Source organism: Xiphias gladius, chromosome 11, assembly GCF_016859285.1.
Source record: "Xiphias gladius isolate SHS-SW01 ecotype Sanya breed wild chromosome 11, ASM1685928v1, whole genome shotgun sequence".
Taxonomy (NCBI): domain Eukaryota; kingdom Metazoa; phylum Chordata; class Actinopteri; order Istiophoriformes; family Xiphiidae; genus Xiphias; species Xiphias gladius.
The window spans coordinates 2,753,187-2,778,332 of record NC_053410.1 but is presented as its reverse complement, the minus strand read 5'-3'; the positions used below and the strand labels follow the sequence as shown (position 1 = coordinate 2,778,332).

The following is a 25,146-nucleotide window of genomic DNA, read 5'->3' as shown; positions in this document are numbered from 1 at the left end:
ACGCAGGTTTGGCACCTGAAAGGTTAAAGGTTATTGGCCCAAGTCCCGATCGGACGAGGAAAAATGCGTCGTTTGCCATCAACAGTCACAAAAGGGAAATGCCTTTGTCGTGCGTGACTCTGGAGAGGATATTTTTTACCGCAGCGCTGTACGTGTAGGATTCTTAATGTCACTGGAAATCTTAACAGTGCCTATTGGATTGCTTTGTATCTTTTTTTTTTTTTTGCAGTGGGTCTACGAGTTGTCTCGGCTTGTAGTTTTAAAAGTTCACCAGGAGGGGTCGGCGGTGTGCAGGTTTTAAACGTGCCCGATTGCACAGTGGCCTCTGGAAGCTGTGGAGTGACATCTCTAGCTGTAGCTGCCCGACACTGTCCAGTATGTTTCAACGCTTCGCTCATGCATTACATTTGTTTTTCTTTTTCATTTTCTAATTTGATGAGTAAATTAGTACACGTCTAAAATAGACCTGTTGACAGCAGACTGCTTCCCGCGTGTCTGTTACAGATGGCAGACGGTGAGGCCGTTAAGACTCTTTTAGCTGCAGTTTCGTGGATTTCCTCGAACTTGACTTTAAAGTTTTCAAGATGAAGTCAGCCCCCGTGTGCTGACAACTTTCTGGGGACCAGGAGATTTACAGAAAATCCAAATCCGGCGATTCATTTTTGCAGTCGTGCCTGTACAAACTGTACATAGTCAAGTTTTAAAGCTAAAACGGGGGACAGAGACACAGATGGTTAATTTGTATGAATTGAAAAAGAGCCAAAGGCGGTGGACACCTGACTAATTAAAAGGTGACTGTATATAGGGTGTGTTTTCTTCTTACTGAAAAGCTTTGCAATGAAAAAGTCCTCTGGCGAATTTGAGGAAATGCTGATTAAATGGATCAGAGTATGTTCGGTCTACACACTGACCACGATGTGTTTCTGAATTGCCCCGTCTCATATTTCCCCTGTGCCGCACACTGCTTGGATGCAGATAATGACCGAACGCTGTCCGTGCTGTTACATGTGCCGTTCCTTTGTGGAAAATGTGAATTAGTCCTTGGCCTTGCGCCGCATCTGCCAGACACGGTATGTTCCTTGCGCTAATGATCTAATGTCACTGAGACACATTCCTGACACCCGTGGTACACGAGATGTCTGACCCTTCGTCTAATATTGTTTAAAGTAAGACTAACCTCTTCGATAGATCACAGTTTGCCACTTGTGGCACTCGTCAAACACACACACAAGTCTCATGTATGCGATCCAGACATTTGTCTGTGCGGAAAATGCAGAAAATCTAATTCCTCTGGTATTTGCCTGCTCACGTGCTATGTCTGGCCCCTTGCATACAGGCCATTTGATTTTACTCTGGTGGGAATTAAAAAGCAATGACTCTACGGGGGCCCGGGCTTAGCGACGGTGTGTTGGGTTCCGGCCCTGGAGACTCGTGGCACCACTTTTCATTCGTGAAGTCCCTGATAAAACTCCCGTAGCGCAAGGCAGTCGTGCAGGTGGAGAGTCCTGCTCGCAGCACACACTCGGGGGGGCCCCCTTGGCGGAGAGATCTCCGTCAATTTTATGTACGTGTAAGTAACCCGAGTAAGTGGAACGACTGAATTTGACCCCGGGTAGACCAGACTCAAGCTCTGGATGACGCGGTGGTGATTACGAGGTTAACCATCTAAGTTACCGTGAATCTAATATTTCTGCCCTATTAGAGCAGGAACTCGGGCAAAAAACAAAGACCCACAAAACCAGGTGACTTGACCGAGTTGTTCAGTTATTTGTGCAAAAGGAAACGGCTTTTTCTATAGTCACTGCATGAACCACCCAGTGCAGCACACAGCATGGTGGTGTGGCTAATAAGCAATATGGCATGCAATCATCTCTTTGAAATTCCACACATGCCTCACATATCTCTACATTCATCCCCTAAGGCTCCATCTTTTATGGAGTTGGCAATTGGCCTTTATTGAGTGGATGGATGTTCATATTTCTGCACCTGGAGCAGCGGGGGGGGGTGGGGCCTGGGGGGGGGCATCTAGCTGGCTCTCATCCATATTTCAGCGTAGACAGCGTTGTTTTTTCAGCCTTTATTTTTCTGCAAAACAGGGACCGCACACCTGTTTCGCTGCATTTCCAGCAGTTTCACGGGCACAACTGGCCGCTGCGGCAGCGCGCGGCCCTGCGCGTGCTGCTCTGCGACCCCACCTGGGCGGTGACGGGGAGCCTTGCTCAAGGGCACCTTGGCGGAACGCGGGGCGTTTTATTTACCCATTTTCCACACCCGTACGTTCGCCCACACGGCCGTGCCCCCTCTCCTCTCTCCAGCCCCGCCGCTGCTAAACACCTCCCTCGTCTGGGTTGCGTCGCACTCCCTAGTCTGTCACACCAGGCTCCGAGAAATCTGACGTGTTTTTCGCATTTCCTGCACCAGAGAGAGACGGAGACAGAGAGCAGGGTCGGGGGAGGCAGCCAGAGGTATGTCCACGGGAAGTTGAGACCAGCGGCCGCGGTGGATGAAACCAGGCCGCGCAACGAGCAGCGGGAACCCCTGTTCACCTACCTACCTACCGCCTGAATCTGCCCCCTCCTCGCCGCTCCCGCTGCGGTTGTTACCAGCCGCTGTCTGGTCTCGGCGGTCCGGCTCGAAACATCCCCGTTGCGCCGCGGCGGCTTCCAGCGGGCGCCTGGAGCCTCCCACCCAGCACACGGTGCAATGCAACGCGGGCCAGCGCCTCCACCGTGCCCCGCTACAGCCGACGGAGTGTTTTAATTCCTCGGAGGTAAAAGGCATGACAGACCGACTCACATCTGGGGCCTTTGCTCATGTGGTTTCTTTTTTTTCCCTGCTAACTCGCGGCTGTTGGTAGCGGTTCATATTCCTTCCGTGCACTTCTAGAAAAAAAAAAAAAAAAAAAAGGCGGACGTTTTTCTGTTGCTGCAGATTATTGTTATTATCATCATCATCATCATCATCATCGCCGTCGCTATTTTTTAGAGGAAATCTGTAGCGCATTCGACAAGTGTGAAGGCTTCGGGGGAAGACCGAGCAGCAGTTCAGAGTTGGCGTTTTCTCCGTCATACCGAGCTGGAAGGGATACGGCGTCCGCCTGGAGGACCACCGGTTGAACAGAGCCCTTATTCACGCCGCCCGAGCGCGGGGAGTTGCGTCGTTTTGAGGCGGCCGAGGGGAAAGGTGAGGTGGTTTCGGTGTAAACGAGTTACGCTTCGAGTATCGAGTGTCCGGACCGTTTCACCGCCATGGTGGTCTTCAACGGGCAGCTGAGGATCAAGATCTGCGAGGCTCTGAACCTCAAGCCGACTGCCTGGTCCCTGCGTCACGCCGTCGGCCCCAAGACCCAGACCTTCCTCCTCGACACGTACATCGCCCTGAACGTGGACGACTCCCGCGTGGGCCAGACCTCCACCAAGCAGAAGACCAACAGCCCCGCCTGGAACGACGAGTTCACCACGGAGGTCCACGACGGCCGCAGGATCGAGCTGTCCGTCTTCCACGACGCGCCCATCGGCTATGACGACTTCGTGGCCAACTGCATCATCCAGTTCGAGGATATCCTGCACAACAACAGCAAGCACTTCGAGGACTGGGTAAGACGGTGATGTGACACCCTGAAGCACAGACACACGCACACACAACCACACACACACACACACACACACACACACACACACACACACACACACACACACACACACACGGTGGAAGTGGAAAAAGTACTCAAACCCTTTACCTAAGGAAAGGTGGCTTAAAGAAAAAGGTACTTTATCAGGGCTGCAACAAAGAGAGCATCCTCTTATTACCTGTTTTGTCTGACCGGCAGTCCAAAACCCCAAATCTTCATAAAGTTGCAGTGATATAAAAACCCGATAGATTCTACAATTCACAGCTTTTGAATATGGCCAGAATAAACCGTGAGCGTGGGCCTAGGGATATGCACCATCCGAGTGGCATACAAACTAAAATAAAGCTTTAAATCCAGTATTTGACACTATCAGGAAGATTACCTCATACCACAGAAACCACTTTATTTAATATTGCAATTCAAAGCAGAGTACAAGGTACAACCAATTGACAAACAGTGCACTTGAGGCTTTTGGAGTCCCCCGAGTGTCCCGGGGGCCCCAGGGCAGCTGCCCTCTTCGACCGCTTGGAAATCCAGTATGTCCATGCAAGCTTGAGCCAGCAACTGCATGGGGATTGCGCTTGATAAATGACTTAAGCAATTGTATTATCTTCTGACAATCAGCTGAGGTCAATAAATCAGCTGTTTCCCATGGAAGAGTTTACGTCGGCGTGAGGAAGTACCAGCAGTAAAAGGTGTTCGGCACCGAGGCCCATTTCTGCCTCGACAAAATCGACAAACACGAAGGGGAAATAATGGTCAAAACAAGTCATTGTGACAACACACTACCCTAAGCACGTCAGTCTTCTTCCGAAATCTTAAATCTGGGGTAAATCTCATGAGATTGAACGACTACCTTACGTAACCGACTGCGTCTATGAAAAATGTTGCCTTGGCAGCATAATATTTTCTACTTTTGAAAGCGTCACCGTCTCAGATTAGACGATTATAGTCTCAAAGTCAAGAGAGACGTGACACCACGCGCAGGGCGCCCAACACGCACCCCACACGCCCAATCATAGCTGGCTTGTACTTGGACTTGTACAAGGATAACAGTTGATTGACAGGGAGGTGCTAACCAGGAACCGACGCCGCTGCGCCGCCCGACAGCGCCAGCAGCTTCGCTCCTCTGTGCTCCGCCTCTGCGACGTCACCGAGCCCATCGGAAGAAGTTGTCTTTGTCGGGACGTAGCGACGGGTCCCAGATGCCGTGTTGGTTGTCTTCCGCCGCTGACCACTACAGTAAGTGGTCTAAAATGAGCAGCTGTTGCGCTCAGCGGTCACCGTCGTTCCCGCTGGACCGTGTCTGTCGGGTGGCGCTCCCGTCAGGTTGAGGTCATGCATCGTGTGAGGGTGTTTGATAATTCCAGCTTTAACCAGGCAGGACCTTTAAGGCTGAAGTCTTTAAAGATCTGCAGCATCCAGTGTTGCTTGTGCTGAGCTTTTGTCACCTTATTCTTGTTGATGTGTATAAATTTAAAAGATCACACAAGTAAAGCGATTAATAATACATTATATCAGGCTGAAGCAATTAGTCCATTGATTGATCATCATTTTGGTAATTGATTAACGGTGTAAGTCCATTTTCAAGCAAGAATCCCAAACATTTAATCTTCCCAAGATTCCCAAATGTGAGGGTTTTGCTGCCTTTCTAAGTTTTATGTCACTGTTAACTGAACTAAATGAACACGTTCTTTCATTTTACGGCGACGTGTACACGATTTCTGCCACGGCAAACAGTGTTACCTTGCAACACAGGCTCGCAGATGCACAACATGAGTCGCTACACACACACACACACACAAAGTATAGATCCTGTTACCTTTGTTGTGCTCTCGTTAGCTCAACCAGTGATCCACAGCAGAGCTACAAAAGATGCAAAAGCGGGCGTGGGGGTGGCCGCATGCATGATACACACAAATACACAGACATAGCAGCATGGAGAAGCTGCTCGTTGTCGTCTGAAGCCGCTGAAGCAGACGAATGTTTGAGTGTTTTATTGATGAGGCCATCAGGTCCATTAGAGGCAGAGGCAGAGCGAGAGAGAGAGAGAGCTGGGGTGGGGAGAGAACAAGATGAAAGAGGGGAAGATGATGAAAGAGGGGGAGGACAGGATGGAGAAAAGAGAGCGCAGCTGCCGGCGTATTCCTCATGGCGGAAATCTTTAAAGACTTGTAAGGCTAGAGACGGTCAAGGCTGTAGGAGCTGTGTGATGTTTCACGTGATCTGACCGTAAAGAGTCAGTTAACTTAAGATTCTGGAATAAGATAAAAGTGACTCTTAGTCGCCACTGATGTTCTGGTGGCTTTAATTGTCTGGTGTAGAGGTTAAGTCGTATCTCTGACCTGTATTAGTAACCTATGAGAAAACCTGTTGAAACTTTGTACTAGTTCTTGTGACAAAAAGGACAGTGTGTTGATTTCAGATCCCCGAGTTGACCCCTACGATGCTTCCTAGACATTACATGTTGAGCTTTAAGCAGGTACCTGGATTTCTAACAGGTATCTGATTGATTTAAAGTCAAAAGACCGTTAAACTGGTGTCACTGTCTAATCTGTTTTCATTCACTGGAATGAAAGGAATTTTTGATCTGTCTCCTCTGAGCTTTGCACATTGTGTTCTTGCAAAATTTCAAGGTGTTCCCATTTGCATTCTAGGTTGAACGTGTCTCGACTTAAGCTGCATCGTGCATTATGTAATCACAGACAAAGAAAGACATGACATCACCTTCAGGGAACTAAACAGCCTGTGTAGTTTCCCAGTGAGTAATGCTAACGCAAGCCACTGAGAAAAGTGTCTTGCGGAGTGGGTTTTCATCTTCTTCGAGAACAAGCAGAGCAGTTGCGGAGGCTCCTAAAGCTCGCGTCTCCTAGTTTTCTGCAGAGCCTCAACGACCGGCTCTGATACGGGACATTCTTGGACATTTCGGGACATGCGGAATGGAAGGCGGCTTTCTTCGTGATGAGTGAGGCTGTAAATATTGAAGTCGGGCCGGTTTAAAGTAACAAAAGAGGAGTGACTTCCATTGCGGTCAACGCGAGCCATGTAATCAACGAAGGCGCGGGATTTCTTTCCAACTCGCCCGGCTTGATGCTGCCACGGGTGGCTAGAATCTGTGCAAGACCGATTTTAAAGTCAGTAATAAAGGTTTGACTTGGTTGTTGCCGTTGCTGACTGAACCAAACACGAGTTTGTTCTAAATAAACAGCCTGGTAATTCTGGCTGCTGCTTATCACAACGCCAGTGTTCAGTCCATCTTTACTTCAGCTCGTTGTTTCTGGATCTACTCTGCCCTGGTTCAGAGTGAGCTCAGAGATTCTGAGCGTGATGAAAACGGGGTTGGGACAAAGAGGAAGCTTTGCGGCAGAAAACAGCTGCTTCATCCAGAGGTTTCCAAAGTGTCCTGTATCAGGGCTAAGCACTAGATGACCCGGGAGCACGTCGGCAGAAATGAATGTGCTGAAATATCTAAATAACATCACTTGAAACATTTCAATTGACAGCTCTCAGCTGCTCAGTAGTGGCAGTGCACGAATCCTCCGTCGCGGGGACAAACGGGCTTCATGAATCTCTTGCACTGCATTATTTTCAATAGTTTTTTTTTTTCTTTTGTCACCGCTACAACTCCATAGTTGTCTGTAGTCGTCTATACGCTGAGGAAGGCATGACCCAAAATGACTGTACCTGTTGTTATTCTTTTGAATTCCACAGACACAGCACACAGTAACTCTGAAAGGCCTGGAAACTCTTAATTTTGGTAATTACTATTTTTTTCTTTGGACCTCGCTGATTTTGCCGCAAAACACGCCAGTTAAACAAGGGTGAGCGTTGCAATATGTTTGACTATTTGAGATTCTTGCCAGAGTGCATGTTTCAGAAACACACTCCTAACTGCACGTCAGTATGATCGTAATCAACATTTATAGCCGTCTTGAGTGTGTCCAAGTCTGTGAAGTAGCAGACTCCAACATTATTTTGCAGGAGACCTCCATTTTTTTTTTTTCTCTGCTCACCTTGCTGAAAAGAAGGCGGAATGAGTTGAATGAGATCAAGGAAAATAGGAATGCAATAAACGCAACAAAAGGTTTATCCATGATAATCCAAGAACATCCATGTTGATTCTGCGAATGGAGCTGACAGAATGCTCCTTTGACTACGTGAATGGAAGACTTTCACTAAATTTTATCATTAGGTCGACGGAGAATCCCTCGGCCTCAAGCCAGACTGTAAAACGGGCCTTCAGAATACAAGGCCTGATTTATTTTGTCGTTTTTCGGGCTCAAGCTAGGTTGCAAAACTGCGTCTGGTAAGTTCCCATGCAAAATAATAACGTTTTTTCCCCCTTGCACATACCGAAAACTTGAAGGAATATGTTGTGTGTTTAGGAGAATTTAGATCGAGTTACACACAAAGTCACAAGAACATGAACCACAAATCATATGAGCGCATTGCTTGCTCCAGTGCATCATGGCGATGCTCTAGTACACAGTGTTGCTATGTTACAGACATTGTATGGAAATAACATTATCTTAAGGAAGAATGCAGATGTTTTAGAATTTAAAAGAAAATGAAAATGAGCGTTACATTTAGTGCAGGTGACTCGGCTCGAGTTTCTTTTGGAATTTTTACCAGGTGAGCTTTACACAGTGTCACTCTGCCCACCTGTCTTCGACAACAAAAAAAAGTCTTCCAGGAGCAGAGACGTCCCCACATGGAAAGTAGTTACGGTTACTCAGCACATTGTGACTGTGTCATATCTCATTCATCATGTAGCAGAAGTTCTCACTTTCTCTCTGTCACACAACGCGGTGTGGGCTTTACTGTCATCGCGGAGCAACGCGGTTCTCGCCGTTTAAGCTATGAGAAACCAAAGGCTCCATTACATGACGGTCAATTTGGCTCAGCCTTTCAGTAACCGCCGTTGAACTTGAAATGAGCAAGAGGCAGATGTCTCCGAAACTGGAATTGAATTCCCTCTCAAACCGACGGCTGAAGCGCGTAACGCTCCCAAACACCGCAGCGTCTCCTGTGCGAGGATTCAAAGACAACACCTCGGTCTCTGGATGCGTCCGACGAGCGGGGTCCTTATGTTTTTTTGCACGTCATAGACTAAATAGTCAATGGATTCATTGGAAAAAAAACAGTTGGAGTAATTAAGAAGTTGCAGCTGCTCTCTGTGTGTATTCTTTTAACGATGTGACTTTAGGTGTTGACTGGGAAAAGCACGTGAATGCTTTACCCGTCTCCTGTTCTCACCGGTTGTTCTTGTCTCTGATCAGTCCTCTCAAACTCTTTTTAATACTCCTTCTCATGTGATAAGGTCTTCCCTGCTACTTCAGTCTTCTTTGTTTTTTTTAAAATTTCCTATTAGTACAGACAGACCCTGCATTATACTCTGCAAAATTGCCCTTCAGCTGAAAAGGTTTAGGTGGCACTGATGTGTTCTCTTGGAATTAGGAGGTGGTGCAGTATCTACACTGGCGTGGAAACAGAGGCATCAGGTGGGCTTTGTTAGAAATACTCAGAGGCAGATATATCAGTTAAGAACGTGTGAACGGCAACCTGAAATTCAAGTTGTGACGAGTACCTGGTGATAAAAAAAGAAAAAACCAAAAACAAACAAACATGAAACTGTCCAAAATGCAAGTCTGTACACGGCCTGGCAACCGTCCGCTTCAGCAGAAAATGATACCCGGTGAGCCGGGAACGTTGTTAGCCACACACACACACACACACACACACACATACTTACACACTGTCATAACAGTGAATCCTCATCCCAGAAATTTGAGCTCATTATTCAAGCAGGCGTGAAGAACAATGTGCTGCGATATGAAAGTTGCCGTCTAACGGATTGTGGAAAATGCTCTGTTGACTTGCTGCAGTGACGGCATTTGGGCCGTTACTGTAACTGGCTCCCACCATTACAACCATTTACTGAAGTGCCGGAAGAATAAAACAGGTACACGCCGGGATGATTAACAACATTATTCCCCTTGACAATGCAGTGTCCTTTTATTTCCCCAGACGACTGCACCTTGACGCTCCAGTTTCTGGCCCGTCCCCTGCCTGGTGATTTCACAGGAACATGCGTTGGTTGTTTCACTTTTACTCATAATTCATAAGTGGGGCATTGTATCAAACCACGTACCGAAGGCTGACATCAAATGCATAGTCAGATCTATAATCTAGTTTTCTTTATTCTTTAATCAGCAAGTTCCTGATTTAAATTTAAAAAAATGCTCATTTTAGTCAGTTTATTATAGCCGATGTTTCGCAGAAAAACCTGTTTATAATTGATGATGATAATAATTTTGGTATTGGCACCTGGAGGTCAGATATGGGAACAACACTAAGAATGAAAAGGTTTGGATTGATACCCAGCACTTCTCGTAGGAAAACATTACAAAGGCCTCGTTTTTTATCCCCCAAACCTGTGTGAACGCTTCTATAGGTTAAGTTCATCAATCAGCACCTTTAAACAGGAGATGTTGCACCACAATATGTGATGTGTTTTTAATTAGTTAGAAGCAATCAAGAAACCTCACAGCAGGACTAACCAAAGGGTAGTGAACTGTAGCAACACAAAACAGAGAAGCTCCGACTCTAACCCCCAAAGGAAATACCTATCGACAGTCCGGGCAGACAGTCCCGACGCTGTAATCCGACGCATCGTCCAAAGTCCTGCAGAAAAAACCAGGAGAAGCAACAAAACTTTTTTTTTTTTTTTTGGCTCGTAGTGACCTAAGCTTTGAATTAACAGGCATCGTTCCAGCTGGTGCTCCATAGGTAAAAGCACTTACTAATGAGCTCGTGTGATTCCAGTTACACCGGTGCGCTGCAGCAAATGTCAGCGTGATCCCGGGCTCTCGGCTGAGGGCCGAGAGAAAAAGGAAGAGAGGGAGAAGAGAAGAGAAAAATGCAGTGACTGATGTGCGTTTGACATGAAAAGCGGGATCGGATTCCCTGAATCTGTCAGGAATTTCTGCTCTCCTCTCAACAGTGATTTCGTGTGTAGGCAGCCGCCTTGTTAGAACTTGTCGTTAAAGAAAGAAGCAGGGAGAGAGAAAAACAAGTGTTTGATATTACTACGCAACAGGCAGTGAGTGAGGGGAGGGAGAGAGACAGACGAGAACAAGGCAGAGAGGGTGTTGAAGAAAGCTGCCTGGTTTTGAACGGCTGGACGAGGGAGGGGTAGAGGGGGGAGGTAGGCTGGCGGGTGAGGCAGCGGTGTTTGATCCCGCCATGATGATTTTACAAATGTGCAATAATTTAATCAGAGCTTGTCCCGAATCTCTTTAAATGTTCAAAAACATGTGTTTTCTAAGCAATAACAGCAGTGAGAGGAATGCTGGGATCCTCACTTTTCAGCTAAATCTACGTAATGATTACCAAAGTGCTTTTCAATGGGTTTTTCTAGTTGCCTTGAGACTTTCAGTATTTAGACCTTAATGATACTGTGACTGTCTCTTTATTAAACTACACAGGCTAGCTCACAGCCTCGTAGACTCGTAACGTTTTTAACACAGGTAAACCAGGACTCAATGCTGGGTGTGGTTGTGGGTGTGGGTGTGGGTGTGTGTGTGTGTGTGTGTGTCTGAGAGAGAGTGACTGAGAGAGAGAGAGAGAAAAAACCTGAAACTGGTTTCGGTTAGCAGTAATCCGACAACATGAAAATGCACCATTTTGAAACCACAGCAGAGTCACTGGGGCAAAGTATCTGGTTTCCTCTGTCTGCTCGTCATGTGTAAATTGCCACATTTTTCATACGTAATTAGTGGGAACTCAGTGGGGACAACTGGTGGAAATGAGATGTTGTGCAGACAGAGGAAGGAGAGGAGCGAGATGGAGCAGCCGAAAGCTGACGAGAGCAGACATCGTTTGCTTTGTCCAGAAACGTTGTGGTCTTCTCGTAGTTAATTTCAGTTAAAGTTCACCAGAACAAGTGGTCTGCACACGAGTGCTTCCCTATCAACACACATCCCACGCAAGTGAAAAGAGATTCAGTACTTCACATAATTGATTGTTTTTTCAAAGAGCTAAAACACAGCGAGGCAAACAATGCGCCCTCACAGATACTTTTACTTCTGTCTGCTTTTTCCTTGGCCTCTCGCTGTTGTTCCTTCTCTCACACGCTCAATCTCTCGATCTGTGCTTTGTCTCACTCGCTCCCCTGCTCTCAGTTGTCAGTGTGCTGTTAAGGGTGTGATCTGAGGAGTGTTTGTAGAGGTCCGTAGCGTGTTAGCGTTGATTCCGATCCACTGTGCCAGATGGACTAAGCCAGCAGGTGCCAGAACTCTTTGCAGTCTCTTACAATCGTCTTTAAAGACGTTACATTTGCACCGAGAAGTGTGCGTCCTGTGTAGCTTGTACACTGCCTGGCTACAAAAACAGTTTAAATCATTCATGCCCGTTGGGATAGTTTCTTTGTGGTTGGAGCACAGGATCAGCAGTTGATTCGCCCTTTTGTTTGATGATACGCGGGCAGAATAGATGCTATCTGAGGGCTGAGACCCGGCTGAAGGCGGGTCCCGTGCAGCCACACCGCCACCCGTATCGAACATTTCTTTGGGCGTCTCCTTAATGCAGAACATAAACTTGTCTGATGATCCTTTTAATTGATCTACTACTAGTCTCCCCTCTTCGTTCTGCTGTCAGCAGCTGCAGGTTTTTGTGTAAACCGAAGTACCGAGATGTTGGGTGGTTTGGCCCACATCATCTTCAAAAGTTACTCATTCTTTCACTCAAGCTGCGTCAGTTGAGCGTCTCTTTTTTTTTTTAAACTTCATACAGCAGAGATACTGGCATCGGATCCCAATGTAGCTGAAATCCAGCCTTAACTCAAATTCCTAATCTCTTTGATTTCCAGGGTGTAATGATTTTTAGTTGACGTTACTCGAAAGTCTTAACTAAACCTGTGCTTGTAGTAAAAATACTGGGGTTTTTACTCCTAATGGAGTCAACTAATTATTGAGTCCATTGACAGAGATACAAACACAAGATACTTGATTATGGATGAATTATTTAAGTCATTTTATTCACAGAAAAATGCGAACATTTTACTGGTTCTAGCTCCGCAAATGTGAGGGTTTGCTGCTTCTCCCAGTTTTATATGATTGTAAATGGAATGTATTTGGGTTTGGGACTGTTGGTTGGACAAAACCAACCAATCTAAGAACCATCACTTTGAGCTCTGTGAGCTGGTGTTGGGCATATTTAACTATTCATTTTTACATTTCATAGGCTGAACTATTAATCGAATCATATCGTAATTGACACATCCGTCGGTATTGACAGTAACCATTAGTTCCAGCCAATATTGCGTGATTACTATTGGTACACCTCCTGTCATGATATGTTGCTCAGCCTGCAGTCATTGCACATTTGTTAAAAAAGAGCGATAATATACTAAACAAACAGCAGAAATACACAGCGATTGATAAATGAATCTCCAGCCTTCAGTGTCAGTGGTCTCTTCGCAGGCTTTCTTGTTCCCAGCTGTGGCTGTAACACTCTCAGTGTGATCTTGCAACAGTGACGGAGCCAGATTGCTGTGTGGTTGTCGTGCGGTTAGAAGCATCAGCGATCGTGGTTCAGCTGCTGGAGCTGACAGCGGAGATGCGAAGGAAAAGTCTGCTGAAAAAAAACAAGAAAGAAACAAAAACGCAAGTTCAGCTTTGGCTGATGATGTAACAAGTGTGACACATCGCCAGCTTCACGTTGGTAGGGGACGTCCCCCGTCGCTGGAGCAGCGTGTGTCCTGTCATCTGAGGAATGTAGAGCGCTCCGCTGCTTCACCACAGGTTGTAATTGAGCTTTTGCTCTTGTGCAAAGACACTTATGCACCAGAAAGGTCAAAGCACACGAGCAGCTTTTTGCACCGGTTTTGCGCCTGGTAGTGTTTCCCTGTGTTGCTCAAAGGATCTTCAACAGGACATATTCTGTTGCCGTTCAGTAGAGGGCTGAATACTTCATAACTTTCATAATAATAATAAAAAAAAAAAACATTTGAAACTATGAGTGGAATTTTCAAATTGCAAGAGCTGCACTTTTACTTATATACAACTTAAATGATGAACCCCTATGGGCGAAATGACTACATTTACCAAGAGATGACATCCATTTTCCAGCCATTATACATTATAGCCTTATGTGTATCCCTTTATGTACATCTGGATGTACTGTTTTCTGATGTTGTAAAACAATCAGCAGACCCATGTTATGCCAGTATGGGATTTTTCTGATTTTTTGCATCGATATGATGAAGAATCTCGATTTGTCCGGTAGTTTGATAAACTGAATTTCCCATAAACAGAAATTCCCATCTGGTTATTTTATTCATCAACACTGTTTCAATTGCTCTTTCCAGAAAATGTGTTTATATACAATTATTTAAAAAAAAAAAAATCTTATTTCGGCCCAAACGGTCTCACAGTATCACATTTACAGTATTGTGTATGAACTGTTTCAATTCCTCCACGAAGCCGTGTGACGTTCACAAGAAGACGCTTCGTTTTTACGGCTACACCGTTCAATCAGACGGAAGTATTGCGTGTCTCCTGGCGGCCGGTGACCTCCAACTGCTGTGGCAGTCGGATTAAAGTGGTTAACAATGCCTTAAAATTGCTAAGCTGTACGTTAAGAGGTGAAAGTTGATTTTTGCGGGATGAAGTGAGTGAAACTTGTGCAGGGTTGTCGGCGGTATCGCTGGGGCTCGTCGGGTCACACGTCAGACGTGACTTACCAGCAGTTCGCTGGTAAAACCACCAGCGCACATTGGTGCAGCTGTCATCGACAAGCGGACCAACACTTTTTTAAATCTCGTGATTATCTTTTGAAAAATATTGAGTAATGTCAGGCTGTGGTTGTGATTATGTTTGGTACAAGTCTAGTCCTTCTTGTCGGGCGTTTGGAGAAAGCGACCGCAGTTTGATAATTTTCCACTCTCTTGCTCAAAGGCACCTCAGCCGCCCAGTTTGGTTTCCTTAGCCTCTGTAAACTCTCGTACAGGCAGAGGAGAGGAAAAGCTCCGGCCTGCTCTCTTCTTGGCCCTGCTCCCCTACGGGCTAGTAGTAGAGGGGTGTCCTCTCTATGGACTGAAGGAAACGGGGGCAGGACCGTGTGTATATATATGTGTGTTTTATGTGAGTGTGTGAGTCTAAATATAGAGGCAGTGTGTTTGAGTCACACGGTAGGCCCGACTTCCTGTTTTCACTGTCCAAGTTTACTTACCCGGAGAAAGAAGGGAAGAGGGAGAGAGAGAGATGGCTCCCCAGGTGCCCCCCCTGTAGCTTCTGCTATCATTCATTCATCTTCCGTCCTGTCCGTGCACAGTGTGTCATTTACAGTACAATACAGTACGATGCAGTCACACAGATATGTGAGGAATGCGAGATGAAGAAATAAGCTGTGAGTGCTTTTCCTGCTGCTGCTGTCAGCACCACTTAGCATAAACAAGTCCTTTCAGAGCAATAGAAATGAGATAAGAAATACTGCTGTACGGCAGCTGTTATTGTTCATTCAGCGATATGATTCATCGAGATACCAGGAATCGTTTTTGGTGATTCTCGTCTATTTAATTTCCAATGACGATTCCTGTTGTTTTTGCCTTGTCTCTCGTTACTTCCTGTCTTTCCTGTGCTCTATTGTAAACTGATGGATGGAAGTATGGACCTGTGGTTTCAGGCTGTGGTACGTCATGTTAAAAAAAAAAAAAAGGCGCAGAAAGCACTCGGAAAGGCAGCTTTCAAATCTTCTAAAAATATTGTCTATCTGACGATTTTTTAAAAAAATGTAACGTGCAATCAGATCTGTGCTAAAACACACACGGTGATCGGTAGTCAAGTGTTCTACTGCATGTTATTGATTGGGTTTATTCAGGTAAGAACAGCAGTTCGCCAGACAGGACGGAAAATGTTCCAGTCCTGCAGTTAACTTTACGAAATCCATTGCAACTATATTCCTCTTTAGCAAAAAAACAAAAGTCACTTGTTGTCTGCTGACCTGGACTAAAAAAGCATGAACTCCTCCTGTAGATGTCATAACAGTTCTTCCAAAGCTTGTGTCATGAGGTTTTTGTACTCCAGTGCTTATCTGTCTCTCTGAAGCTTCCACTTTGGATTGAATCAGGAATCCCATGCAAGGGTGTCGCGCATCAGTCAGATCTCGTGAAAGGGTCTGGATTTCTGCACCTTTGTCGGTCGCTGCTACGTCAACTAACAAAAGTGAAATATGTTTTAGTATCGATTTATCTGCAGCAGACCTCTTAGCCCGTGTCCAATCGTGAAGACTAATTGTTTTGACTAGAAATCCGCTTCGGTGCGGTCGGGATCGAACTGAGAACTGACCACAAGATGACTCGATTAATGGTTTTAGTCATTTCTCAAGCAAAGACTGAAAGAAGTGGTCTGATTTCAGCTTCTCCAATCTGAGGATTTGCTGTTTTTCTCTGTTATAACATCGCAAAACGGAATATCTTCGGTTTTCGACTCTTGGTTTGATAAAATAAGACATTTGTTGGACTCTGGGGAAAAAGTGATGGAATATTTTTTATAATTTATTCTATATTTTTTAAATATTTCATAGACAAAGCAATCAATCTATTCATATTTAAGATACGATGATTGATAATGAATATCATTGTTAGTTGCAGCCATAGAATTTACGATCCCCAAGAGTGATTTGAAACCAAGATTAATCACCTGGCAAATTGGTTAATGACAGACGAAGTGATACCATGGGAGTTTTAACAATGGGGCTCAGCGTAGGAGAGAGAGAAGAAATCAGCACCTTCCAGTACTGACACCCAGCACGAATGTACAAACGCTTCACAGCTTACGTAAGGAGTCCAATGAACCCTATGAATCACAATTTGGGTCACAGAGGTCAAACGTCGGTGGAATGTCTGGTAACGTACATCACCGGTGAGCTTCACACGGCAGAATTAAACTTAGTAAGCGGCCGTCTTCACTTCCTCACAAACAGGATGAGAGAAGAGAAAACACAGGGTGTTTTCCCTCCCTGTCATTCTACTTACCCATGCACTCACACACACCCACAAAGTGCACATTTATTACACGCAAGAACGAAAACCAGACAGCATCAGATTTACATCATTTCCTGATCAGTGCTAATGGATTGATACAATATAAATCAACTCGGTACTTGCAGACCCGATGGTGCTGCTTTAAGTAGTTTGCCTTGTAAAGCTTTGAGCCACACAACAATGATCGTGTAGTCTGCATACGGCCGTTTTGGAAACACACCTGATTCTATTCCCACTTTTCCAGAATGAAAACTAGAGCTGCGTCGCTGAGTCGATTGATCACTCAGTCAATTTATCGATCGGTTGAGAAAATAATAAGCAGGCTAATTGATCACGAAAATAATTGTCCCTGCCGATAAACACCTACAGGCCAGTGGCGTGGTCCTCAGGAAAAGGGTGGGTATACGGTTGTGTTGTCGTGGGTGGGCTGGTGAGAGCGGTCGCCACCGTGCAGTGCATTTGTTTCCCGTGAGGCATCCATCCAGAGGTCGCAGCACTATCTGCATGTTATTTACATAGACAGTTATTCTGCAGATGCTCGTTGTCAGTTAAAGGAGAAGTAAGGCCTGGTGTCGATTGAAATTTTTAGATACTAGCGCCAATTCAACACTGTACTTTCCATAGCCTACCAAACCCCCCCTTTTTTTTTTTTTTTTTGGATACCTTACTTCGAGAAATATAAATGTTTTCCTACAAAGTTCGAAAATGTTAAATGTCGTCTAAATAGAAGCAGCCATGTAAGAACTTTGTCTAAATAAAATGGTCTAAAATTGGCCAGGTTTAGATTTAATTCTGGAATTGTCTGATCGATGAAAAAGTTAATGATATCTGACTGAAGAGTTCCATACCAGATTTCCGTACCTGACTCCGGCGCTCAGACACTTTTAAGTGGGTAGAAAATCAGGTTGCGGTTCGATGATGTATTGGATATTCACCTTCATGGTACAAAGATCTCTCGCACGGGCAGAATTTATTGGTGAGTGGCTGAAAGTTCAAGGTAATTACGCACATTCACTGGTTTTTCCACTCACATACAGTCGCCCCCCCCAACGTCTTCCCCTCTGCCCCTGTGTCTGAGCATCAGTGAGTCCGTAGCTGTAGGTCTCTCTGACGATACATGCAGCCACATGATTCCAGCTTGACTAGGGCTCATGTGATACTGTAAAAGCTTTGGGACAGCTCTGTGTGTGTGTGTGTGTGTGTGTGTGTGTGTGTGTGTGTGTGTGTGTGTGTGTGTGTGTGTGTGTGTGTGTGTGTGTGTGTGTGTGTCTCGGAGGAATGCGTCTCCGTGTGATTAGGTTAAAATGAAACTAATTAAGCCTCGGTTCACAACATGTGACATTAATGATTGAATCTTTGAATTAACCTCAATCGGAGATATAAAAGAGTAAAAATCCTGAAGGTGCCCGAACGCCTTCACAGACGCTCCTCTTCTGGGGCACCTGATGACCTTGTTGCTACGAATACCATTCAGAGAACAAAAATAAACAGCACGAACAAACAGAATATTCACACTACCTTGACTCGAGGCAAGTCGCCCCCTCTGCAAGGCCTTTCCTCCACATCGACCGAAACACTTGCAGCTGCAGTTGAACTAAACTTGCAGCAGAGCTAACGTTGATACATGTAGCATGTCATTAACGTCTGGCCGATGTGCGGTCCGACGTCAGGCACAGAGACAACCCTTGTGAAGGGAGTCCACGTTGGTTTGAACCGTTTGACATGGATACTGAGTGACGCCATGAATGGGAAAGTCCCCGTTATACATTTTATATCCACGAGCCTCCAATTTTCCACCTTCTAGTTGACAGCCCGAACAGGACTGTGTTCATTTGATTCTATTTTTTTTTAAAACTAAAAGATTTTCCCTCTGGCTCCCTCTGGCAGTCTAAAATTCGAGCTCGGACCATGGCTGGATCAACCTCTTAGGGGGGACTTGGGCAAAACTTTGCTGTCAGGCCCTCTGCTCTCTGATAATTCGGGACTGACCCAGGCTGGTATTGTACTATAGTTGTGCAAATTCCCTGATGAAATGTACAACTAATCGAATGTTCCCGGACAGCTGCCCGCTGCGCGTGGTCGGTAGTCCTGTCCCGGTTAAGACCGAGAAGAGCGCCGCATTACAAAATGCACGGGGCGCGTTTTTTCAGGCACCAGATAGGATTGCGTTTGATCCAAAGGAAGGGTGGGCCACGTTGAGCGATAGACCCAAGAGCTTGAAGGCTAATTGTCAGCGGTTTATACTACTGCAGAAAAGGATATGACAACTCTGGTTGTCAGTCATTTAATCTTCCTTCCTTTATCTAACCGAAAAAGCCTTTATGTCGGGGAGACCTGGCTAACATTTAGTTAAATAGCGCAATTACATTTTTTAAATCTTGGTCTTGTTTGAACCAATAACATATATATATATATATATATATATTTACATTGTTACATCGTTTTTTTTCACAGATGTGTCCGGCTGTTTGCTCTTCCAGGGCAGATGTAGACATTTTAATTTACCATTTCGAGATGTGTGTTACGTGGTGTGTTCGAGGCCTCGATGCAGGGGCCGACTTGCGTTCTGCAGTGGGCTGTTGATCAAGGCCAAACAGCCATAATGTAAATCTTTAAGAAGAGCTAATGGTCCACTAGTACATCAGGTATGATTGGAGTTGGTGCTGGGGGGGAGGACATTATGATATGCTGTGTGTGTGTGTGTGTGCTGTGTGTGTGCTGTGTGTGTGTGTGTGTGTAAGACCAAGAGACAGCTTTTTTTTTTTTTGGTTTTTTTTTTACACTCATGGTGTAAATGTTAGCACCAGCGTATTTTGTACGCCTTTGTATTATCTTATATGTGAGGTTGAGTGTGTATGTGTGTTTTTGTGTGTGTGTGTGTGTGTGTGTGAGTGTTTAGGTGACTGCACATAGTAGAAGCAGATGGGTGTGTGGGCGGTCTCCTCCACTCATGCTGAGAGTGACAGAGAGCAATATAGATGAGTGCGATGGCAGTGCTATAGAGGAAATGACTGTATAGGGTGCAGGTCTCTCTCACTTGCTTTTCCCTGATTGGTCAATAAACAAATTTGGTGTTTTGTCATTTTCATAGTTTGCTGTCTACAGTCGCTCTGAATTAAGGGGCCAGACGCATGAACAAATACCACGTTTACCACATTTCCAACGCACAGCGTGCCGTGAGATTGTGTGCACCTCACTGTATCCATACTCCAGACTCTATGCATTTTTCCACAGGGAGCCCAGTGTGTTCAAAAGGAAAAATAAGGTGAAAGATGGAATCTAATATGAAACAATAGTGGTTTGGGTTGTTAGCCAATTTCACTGAGTGCTCATGATGTTGTAGTAGTACACAGATTGACCTACGATACACCAAAGGTGCATTCATGACCTCTTATTTTCATTAATTACGGTTTTGTGTGCTCGGTTTTATCATTATTTTTGTCCTGCCTTAGATGTTTTCAGTTTGACGTCATTTCGTCTTTGCCTCTATGTTCTTGCCATTTCATCCTTTATTGTGATCCACTTTGTAAACTCTTTTTCTGCGTGACCACTGTTACCACACACGTCTTGAGCATCAGGCGGACGAGTAGCAAGAAATTGCAGAACCAAAAACGGGAGATTTGTCAGAACTGTAAAAACACCCTTTTAGAGTACATATCTTGGTCACAGTTGGATAAACCAATTTTATGGATCCCTACAAAAGAAAAAAAAAAAAAGAAACACCCGTCTTGGTGCATGTCCACATCCAGCGGGGGCCTAACTATGGCGGTGGAAATCAGGCACACGCACCCAGTGTGACGATGATCGAGAATTATTAACACAACCACGTGTAGACCTGGCTTTATGAACTTAACGCATATTTCTGCCTTTGCAGCTACATAGTTTTATGCATCTGGTCCCTGGTCTCTCTATCGGCGTCTCTGAATCTCCAGCTCTTCTCCCAGTGTTCTCTCTATTTCTGCAGCCTTCCCCTCCCCTGTTTCCTCCTCCTCCCTTACATGTACCATCCACCCTGCCATGAGTCAGTTAGAGGTTAATGCACGTTTCTCCTCCATCTCTGCCTCTCTCTCTTCCGTTTTTCCAGGCAATGATCTCTATCTCCATCTGTGTGAAACCACAAGGAAACACTAACTGCCGCATTTCGCACAGATGATTATTTGAACTCGCATGTACAGTTCATACAGATACGGGCAGAGAGGACCTCAGAGCCACGTGTATGGAAATGCTCGGCACAAGGTATTTGAACCACATTGTTTAGGACAGAAAAAAATTCCGTCGGATGATCTAATCAAATGGATTGGAATTTGACCGACATTCACTTCTACCCTTGAAATGGTAGATTGTATAAAAAAAATTTAAAAAAAAGAAGTGGACTAAAAAGTAAAAAGGGGAAGGTCCAGGTGACACAGGGTCACCAATGACTTTCATAGGTGAACATAATCTCAACCATGGGTTGTGGAACATTGTGAATACACTGGGTGTTAGCCATAAGCTGAATATTTGGGTCATGAACTTAAGTTTTACAAAACAGGCACCTTTTTATACCTGTGCCTCATTAGGTGCATCGAAAAGGTCACTCTAAAGCACCGTTGGAGCACCGTCGCTAGCTAGCAATGGCACTTTCGGTCCTGCGAGGTACAGAACGACTCCCCTGCGACTCCGCTGTGGCTCTCCAACATAGCATCTTTGTAGATGTGAGCCCCGGCATCCAGCCACCAGTATAGAAACTGCGGCTTAGCGTTGGCTTCAGCATTCAGTCACGGTGGCTGTTGCCTGTCCAGAGATTAATGTGCAGCAGGATAATGATTGTTTTCAGTCGGAATTTAAAATCTCCCCACTGTTCCTCCTCCAACCAAAATTTCCAGAGGAGGGCATGTGGGACATAAATCATATTAAATTGTGTTTATTTTGGGGGGGGGGGGTTCTGTTGTTGGGGTTTCTGTTTGGGAGGGATTTTTGATGAAAAAGTGAATCCATGTTCAGCAGTTCCTCTAATATGACTCTCTCTGTGCCGAATGAGTGAGCGGAGACAGTTACGCCAGCCCCCCGTTACAGAGAGACATACCGCGCATCCATGTTCACAAGCTTTGACTGGACTTTCCCAGATAATTGGGAGGTTCCCTCCTTTAATTTATCCAAGTCTCTTGTTACAGTTTTAGTCCACAGGGATTTGAGCTGGCAATCCAGAAACTCTAAATGCCTCGGAATTACTTTGGAAAGCGGTGACTCAGTTCAGGTCGCGTTGAGGCTATCGGCCAGAAAAGTGATCGACATTCTTTCGGTTGGGAACTGTTCTTCTCATGCTATGCGTTTTTCATCTTGCAGCCAAGGTACCTCATCCATCGCGTCACTGCTTCGTGTGTATATCACTGGCTGCTGCTGTCCGGAGCCTCCACCTGCCCTGCTCGCACACAGCCCGGTTAACTCCCAGCTGCTGATTATTTGCAGCATGTTGTTAATCACGTTGAACTGCTGCAATAGGGAGCTTATGGAAAGGTCCCTTTTTCGTAAAGGTGTATAGTTCTACTGTTTTCAGCAGGAGGAAGAGGAACTTTTTGATCTGTAATCTGAAATGAAAACAGTAGGCCCTAATTATCCTTATGAGGGTCTCCTTCCAATTACTCAGTCCTTAAATTCTTATGTTATCAATTGACAATATCATAGGTTCCCGAAAAGAGAAGGGATAAATAGAAGTGTCGGTGTCTGCGTTGAGTCCTAAAGGTGAAGAATATACACGATATAAGTTTCCTCTTCTATACTGGACAACTGAGGTATTTATAGTTCATATGAGATGGAGTCACTTTTCGAGTGTGTTTTTGTGTGTGTGTGTGTGTGTGTGTGTGTGTGTGTGTGTGTGTGTGTGTGTGTGTGTGTGTGTGTGTGTGTGTGTGTGTGTGTGTGTGTGTGTGTGTGTGTGTGTCACCATAGCTGGCTTGTTCACAGTACTTCAGCCAGCATCACTTATTCAGCAGGGACAAATTTGGCATAGACAGACACACGGCTAAACAGGAGGACAGGCATGAGTGGCTGCCGACAGGAGACCTGTGTGTGTGTGTGTGTGTGTGTGTGTGTGTGTGTGTATGTGTTTGGGGGGTTGGGGGGTTTTTTTGGGGGGGGGTGTGGGTGTTCTGGTTTGTTTGAAGTAAATCTAGTGCATTAGCAGCAGGAGTGAGTCCAGCTGTATAAAGTTTGTCTCCAGGGCCTGAGTGTCTGTTACTGTGTGTGTGTGTGTGTGTGTGTGTGTGTGTGTGTGTGTGCGTGCGTGTGTGTGTGTGTGTGTGTGTGTGTGTGTGTCGCACGTTTGCTGAATCTTTCCTGCTCCATGTTTTTATTAATTTATGATGAACAAGTGGGCACACTAAATAAACAGACTGGAGCACATCAGCTGTAAAAGGTATAAATTTCATGGCAGCCATCGCGGCTGGATACAGTGGGGTATTTCAAAGTAGGCTCCGCAGTTGGCTCTGTTTGGAAGGGCCGGTTCTCCTCCCGCACGCGTAGAGACTCTACTCCTGTTCTTTTATCTTTGTGGGGACCATTTGACTTTTTACGCCCCCGGAGCGAGGACAATCTCAGAGAGCGAGGGACCTCCCTTCTTTAAAAGGCCGCTGGAGGGGTTAAGACCTTGGTTTTAGGGTAAAGGTTAAAAGGTCGCTCCACTGAGCTCACACATCAAAGCACACATCGATTTATTAGACATAGTCACTACTACTCGGCCCGTGAAAACCAGTTGTCTGATGTTGACTCTGGCTCCGGAGGAGCTTTGTCGAGTCTGAGAAAATATCCCTAATGATCTCATCGTGGTGTCATCGGGGGTTATCTCATCGTGAGCTCGGAGACTAACTAAAAACTTGTGTTGAGATGTGGCGTGTGAAAGGCATGGGTGTTTACCAAGAAAGGGTCGAAAGAGGAGACCCTATCGAGTTGGGTTATGGGAAGTGCAGGATCGAATGTTTTAGATCTCGACCCTTACTGGAGACTAAAGATCGGGATTCCTTGGCTTCTGCTGCACCAGTTTCTACCTACTGTCTACAATAGTGGGTTACTGCCGGGTGCCACACCGCAACAGGAATGTAAAACACGGAGGATCGAAAACCGTCCCAACGTTGGCATCGAACGTCACGGTGCCAGATTTGTGATCTTAACTCGAGGTAAACTGAAGTCGTGTTTTTTCAGGACCCCCATTTTCGTGGGGAAGGTCCTGGCCTCGATATCGTAAGAGTGCGGGTGTGGAAAGACGATTCAGATGACACCCACCCCCCCCGATACGGGCTGGTGTTAGAAAGGTTGCTATTACAGTGAGGGTCCTCACAAGCCTAGCTGCTCCGACGTGTGTGTGTGTGCCTGTGAAGGGCCTGCAGTGTGTCACTCCAGAGGCCGTGTGCTCTCTGTCACTGAGAACAGATAAAACACAATGTCCTCCCTGTTCTCTCTCCCTCTCTCTCTCTCTGTCTCTGTGTCTCTCAGTCATTCTCCCCATTCCCCCCTTTTTTTTTTTTTTTTTTTTGACCACGTCCTTGCAGCTCCTGCTAAATCCGAAATTGCACCTCAAGTGTCAAACAGCAACAGTCCCCTCTTTCATTGTCAGGTTTGTTTTCTTAAAGCTCCTTTGTCCACGCCGAGACACCAAAACTGTAGAAACACACATACAGCGTCCTTCTGTCCTTCTGTTCAATGTCTTTCACTTCGGCAAACAAGCAGCGGGGCTGGACGGTTCGGACGCTCCCCTCGATCTGAGCAGGTTAAAGCTGATTCTTTTTGTTTCAGTTTAGACAAAACACGCAGCACAGATGACACATCTTAAAGTTCAGTGTTTTTTTTTTTTTTTTTTTAATAAACCTGTTTGAAGTGATTTTCAGAAGGATATTTTTTTAACCCAGTGATGCTGTTCTGTATCTTTTGTTGCTGGATGTTTGATGCCAGTTTAGACGTTTGTGAGAAAAAAGAAATCCGTTAATATTTGTTTCTTAGATTAACATTCTTTATTTTAAACTTTGACTATGTCAGATACTGTAGGTGAGAAGTGGATCTAAAAAAGAAGTGTGTGTGTGTGTGTGTGTGTGTGTGTGTGTGTGTGTGTGTGTGTGTGTGTGTGTTTGCGTTTGCGCACAGCATGTCTAGAGGGAGTCAGAGCCAAGAGTTCAACAATGTCATGTGCTTTTACTTCAACCTTGGAAGGCTGTGGGTCTGTTTGTTTGTGTCTGTGTGTGTGTATAGTGTGTGATGCTGTGTGCACGTATACGTGTGTGTGTGTGTGTGTGTGTGTGTGTGTGTGTGTGTGTGTGTGTGTGTGTGTGTGTGTGTGTGTGTGTGTCTGCGGGCAAAGCCAGCAGGTGTTGACAGGAATCATGACTTGTGGAAGGACCTTTATTTTTGTCCATGCACACACACACACACACACACACACACACACACACACACAGTAAGACTCCACAGTTAAATCAGCTGTACACCAGACACAGTCACAACT

At 45.5% G+C, this 25,146-nt stretch overlaps 1 protein-coding gene across 2 annotated transcripts in view; it reads left to right on the top strand.

Annotated features, from left to right (window-relative positions):
* Positions 1-2,255: 2,255 nt before the first annotated feature.
* The window catches only part of LOC120796188 (protein kinase C epsilon type-like), a 73,416-nt gene continuing 50,525 nt past the window's right edge, over positions 2,256-25,146 (top strand). Inside the window, exon 1 of one of the 2 annotated variants that reach the window (XM_040138666.1) lies at positions 2,256-3,596. In XM_040138666.1, the coding sequence (XP_039994600.1) occupies positions 3,249-3,596 (348 nt within the window). In that variant the 5' untranslated portion in view covers positions 2,256-3,248. The remainder of the gene's footprint in view (positions 3,597-25,146) is intronic. The other variant, XM_040138667.1, reaches the window with a different exon arrangement.